At 30.9% G+C, this 5,370-nt stretch overlaps 1 protein-coding gene across 1 annotated transcript; it reads left to right on the forward strand.

The window, feature by feature from the left end:
• Positions 1–293: 293 nt before the first annotated feature.
• Positions 294–2,938, forward strand: LOC124921980 (probable polygalacturonase At1g80170). The gene is made up of 9 exons (XM_047462692.1): positions 294–533; positions 605–751; positions 1,477–1,650; positions 1,736–1,759; positions 1,829–2,036; positions 2,103–2,184; positions 2,265–2,373; positions 2,447–2,563; positions 2,647–2,938. The coding sequence occupies exons 1-9, from the start codon at positions 327–329 to the stop codon at positions 2,893–2,895; spliced, it is 1,317 nt and encodes a 438-aa protein (XP_047318648.1). The 5' UTR covers positions 294–326; the 3' UTR covers positions 2,896–2,938.
• Positions 2,939–5,370: the final 2,432 nt, after the last annotated feature.

Here is a 5,370-nt window from a genome sequence, read left to right on the forward strand (position 1 = left end):
TAACTTACCATCAATTTTAATTAAGTAAACTATTTTAAAAGTGTAAAACCAAACAAAATAAAACAATAATTCAAATCGATCTAAATAGTAAAAAAAATAAGGTACCTTCCTATATTAAAAAAAAAATCAACCTGAGACAAAAACAAAAACAACGTTTTACATTTTATAGATGTTTTTTATAATATGAATAAAAAAATCTTATATATACAAATGAAATAAATTATTCTTTTTTTTTTCTCTCTCTATATATACATATTATTATTAATATTATACTTGCACTCAATTGTCTCATTAAAGAATCCATCTTCCTCTCTCTTTCCGTTATAATGGTAAAAGCAATTTCTCTTCCTAACAAGAAATGGGCAGCTTTCCAATTCATCAACAATGGCTTCTTGAAGAAGAAGAAGAAGATCTTGCTTCTCTGTTGTCTCATTCTCCTCCTGTCGACGCCATTGATATGCTGCTGTCGAGCTTTCAATTTCAACGTTATGGATTTTGGAGCTGTCGGAGATGGAATAACCAACGATACAGACGTACGGATTACTCATGTTTTTGATCCATTTTCATATTTAAAGATTTATGGGAGCTAGTTTGATTTTTTCAGGCATTTGTGAAAGCATGGAACATGACATGCAACGGCAGTAACAGCACCGCCGCCGTGGATCTCAAAGTTCCGGCCGGGAACAGGACCTTTTTGTTGTATCCCGTGACTTTTACCGGTCCCTGTCTCCCTCAACTCATCCACTTGTCGGTAAGTTTGTCTGTCTAGTCTAGTGTTTTACATTTTTAAGACTAATTTATAATTAGGATTAACTAAGTATTTTTATAATTTCAGATATTATAAAAATAACATAAATTATCTTAGTTCAATATTTGTTAGTTTTTTCTCTTTTAATACTAGCTTAAAAAATGTATGAATCTAATATGCAGAAGAAAAATGATTAGGAAGAAAATTTGAAGAAGAGAATGAGTAACCTAATATGATTTACCGAAAAAAATAAAAAAATTCTTTATATTCTATTTTTTCACAATTTTTTATTTTTCATTGTCATCATCCATTTCCTACCCAATTTTTCTTAATTGTATATATAAGATATACTGTCTCAAATAAAACTACAAATAAGCTCCAATTAGACAAGAATGGGAACAACAGTTTGGGCTTTTCTTTATTTTATAGTTGGACCAGGTTGTTACTTTGTTACTTAGACAAGATACTTATTTTATTTATTCCTTTCAAGGTTCTAGTAAGACTTTTTCTTCTTTTTTCTTCTTTTAGTTTTCCAAGAAAATTAAAGACAATATAGTGTTTAGTGTATAATTCATAATTAAGATTCCCTATTTATTTTTTTATATTAAATAATTAAGGTTGTTTAATTTGATTCCAACATGATTTCAAAATTCAAACAATCCTTGAGGCACAAATAAATTATCAAAATTTAATATTTTTCTTATATATAATATCATATATTTAAATAGATATTAGGAACTATTGTGGCTCCAACAAACACAAGTGCATGGGATGGAAAGAATCAAGGTCGATGGCTTATATTTCAAGGTGTTAGCGGTCTTCAGATCGATGGCTATGGTAAAATCGATGGTCGTGGCGATGAATGGTGGAAAATCTTGTGCCCGGGCCCTAAACTTGTCCCGGTATAATTCATTACTACATTCATTTTTTAACTTTTCAGTTTTAACTTTCTTTTGGATTGTAATTTATTTTTATTCGTACCAACAGGGTTGCGTAAAGCTTGCTCCAACGGTAAGTTCTATAGAAATTTTGACGATTTATTTTATTTGTACATGTTACTAACTTATGTGTTGAAAATAGGCTTTGAGCATTATATCAAGCCAATATATATCGATAAACAAAATAACAATAGTTAATAGCCCACAAACTCACATACTTGTGACCGGTTCACAATCAATCCAGTTCGAGTCACTAACCATAAGAAGCCCTGAGACAAGCCGAAATACAGATGGGATGCACATTAGCAACTCCAAAAATGTAACCATCAGAAAAGTCACTATTGGCACCGGTAAAGTATTATAAGTTTTGAATTATATTGTTATATGCGTATGATCGATTTGTCGATACATCATAGGCGACGATTGCATATCGATTGGTGATCATATCTCGAACATCGACATATCTGATGTCACATGTGGGCCTGGTCATGGAATAAGGTAGTTTTCCCATTTTAGGAAATTATTTGTATTTTTATTAAGTGTAAGCTCATTTTTATGTTTTTTTTTTCTAATTACAGCATTGGAAGTTTGGGTAAAAGTGGGAATGTGGTAAATGTAGATAACATCAAAGTAAGTCGAGTCCACTTCATTAGAACCACTAATGGTGCTCGGATCAAGACATGGCAGGTAAGTTAGGTAAATATAAACATTTTATTTAAATAGAGAATTTTAATTTAAAATTGTTGATTAATTCCCAAAGGTTGGGAGAGGATATGTTCGAGGGGTCGTGTTCGAGGATCTTATGTTTACGGACGTAATGAACCCAATCATCATCGACCAATACTATTGTGATGTTAGGGGTGGTTGCAACCAAACGGTACTAAGTACAATATGAAATTTTCAAATTTTACAAAATAATTACTAAAAAGTTTGCTAATTTTTTTTTTTTTGCTGGCGAAGGAAACGGGGGTGGCGATAAATGACGTAGTCTACGCGAGAGCGTTTGGGACATCGAAGTCGAAAGTGGCGATAAATTTGAATTGCAGCCAAGTTGTTCTTTGCAATAATATATTGTTGGATTCTATTCTATTGGAATCTTCTGTAATTGGAAAAGAGGTTATTTCTAGTTGCAATAATGCTTATGGGACTGCAAAAGGCCAAGTAAAACCAAACTCATGTCTAGCCATTCAAGATTCTTCAAGTTATTAACAAATTATTATTACTGTTTACACATACAATTGTAATCAGATTATTTTAGATTAATAAATAGATGATAATTATTAACATCATCTATTATTACATGAAATTTGTCATTACCATATTCTACTAAATTTTGATAGTTTATATTTGAATTCTCAGTTTCATCGAGATGTGGAAGGCGAGAAGAACCATGCTAAAATAAATAGACGCATTTCATACTAATTTTATTCTGTCACAAAACATCACATTGTGACATTGCAAATAACTTGGTGAAGCTTCAACTTAAATAAATTGCAAGATACTCAATATACTAATTGCTAAGTACCTTAATACTAAACTGAAATTCATTATATTCACTAGGGGAGCATAATATGGGTTTACCCAAACCCAACCCTAACCCAAACCCAAAATATTAATTTGGGTTGGTTAATATGGGTTGGGTTGAGTATGGGTTGGGTTGAGTATGGGTTGGGTTGAGTATGGGTTGAGTTTAATTTGGGTTGGGTTAGGGTTACCCAAATTACCCAAATTATATAAATTTAGTTTAATTCTCTATTATTAATCCAATATAAACTAATCATCTTCCAACTTTAAGTCGAACACGTTTTTGACATGTTTAACATATTTTTCATACGTTTAACACGTTTTGCACACATCTAACACGTTTTAAATATTTTTAACACGTTTTACTTATAACATGTTTTTCATACGTTTAACACGTTTAACATGTTTTTCACACGTTTAACACGTTTTTCACACGTTTTCACATTTTTGACACGTTTTCACGTTTTTGACATGTTTAACACGTTTTCACGTTTTTGACATGTTTAACACGTTTTCACGTTTTTGACATGTTTAACACATTTTCACACTAATAACACATTTTTCACGTTTTTGTCACGTTGAACACGTTTTGACATGTTTAATACGTTTAACGCATTTTTGATAAGTTTAACATGTTTTTTACGTTTTTGACACGTTTAACACGTTTTTAACATATATAACACGTTAACATGTTTTTGATAAGTTTAACACGATTTTCACGTTGTTGCCACATTTAACACGTTTTAAACATATTTAACACGTTTTTAATAAGTTTAACACAATTTTCACGTTTTTGGCACGTTTAACACGTTTTTGATATTTTAACACGTTTTTGATATGTTTAACACGTTTTTCACACGTTTAACACATTTTTAATATTTTTATCACGTTTTCACACTTAAAACATGTTTTTCACACGTTTAACACATTTTTATGTTTTTGGCACATTTAACAAGTTTTTAACATGTTTAACACGTTTTCATACTAATAACACATTTTTGTCATGTTTAACACGTTTTTGACATGTTTAATACGTTTAACGCGTTTTTGACAAGTTTAACACGTCTTTTTTACGTTTTTGGCACATTTAACACGTTTTTAACATAACTAACACGTTAACACGTTTTGATAAGTTTAACACGTTTTTCACATTTTTGGCACGTTGAACACGTTTTTAACATTCTAACACGTTTTTGATATGTTTAACACATTTTTACACGTTTTTCACACAATTAACACGTGTTTCACACATTTAATATTTTTTTCACGTTTTTGGCATGTTAAACACGTTTTTGACATATTTGACACGTTTTTCACACATTAACATGTTTTTCACATTTTGGTACGTTTAATATGTTTTTGACATGTTTTGTCACGTTTAACACGTTTTTGGCATTTTTGACACGTTTAATATGTTTTTCACACGTTTGACATTAAACGTGTGAAAACGTATTAAACGTGTCAAAAATGTAAAAAACAAGTTAAACGTGTCAAAAACGTGTTAAACGTATCAAAATGTGCCAAAAACGAGGAAAACGTGTTAAACGTGTCAAAAACGTGGAATATGTGTCAAAATGTGTTAAACGTGCCAAAAACGTGAAAAACGTGTAAAAACATATTAAACGTGACAAAACGTGTCAAAACTTGTTAAATGTGTCAAAACGTGTCAAAACGTACCAAAAATGTGAAAAACGTGTGAAACGTGTCAATAATGTGAAAAACGTATTAAACGTGTCGAAAACATGTTAAACGTGTCAAAACGTGTCAAAAACGTGGAAAACGTGTTAAACGTGTCAAAAACGTGCCAAAAACGTGAAAAACGTGTGAAACGTGTCAAAAATGTGAAAGATATGTTAAACGTGTCAAAACGTGTTAAACGTGTTAAAAATGTGAAAAACAAGTTAAACGTGTCAAAAACGTGTTAAACATATCAAAATATGCCAAAAACGAGAAAAATGTGTTAAACGTGCCAAAAACGTGGAATATGTGTCAAAACGTGTTAGACGTGCCAAAACATGAAAAATGTGTACAAACATGTTAAACGTGACAAAACGTGTCAAAACGTGTTAAACGTGTCAAAACGTGTTAAACGTGCCAAAAATGTGAAAAACGTGTGAAACGTGTCAATAATGTGAAAAACGTATTAAACGTGTTAAACGT

Source organism: Impatiens glandulifera, chromosome 1 (genome assembly GCF_907164915.1).
Source record: "Impatiens glandulifera chromosome 1, dImpGla2.1, whole genome shotgun sequence".
Lineage (NCBI taxonomy): Eukaryota > Viridiplantae > Streptophyta > Magnoliopsida > Ericales > Balsaminaceae > Impatiens > Impatiens glandulifera.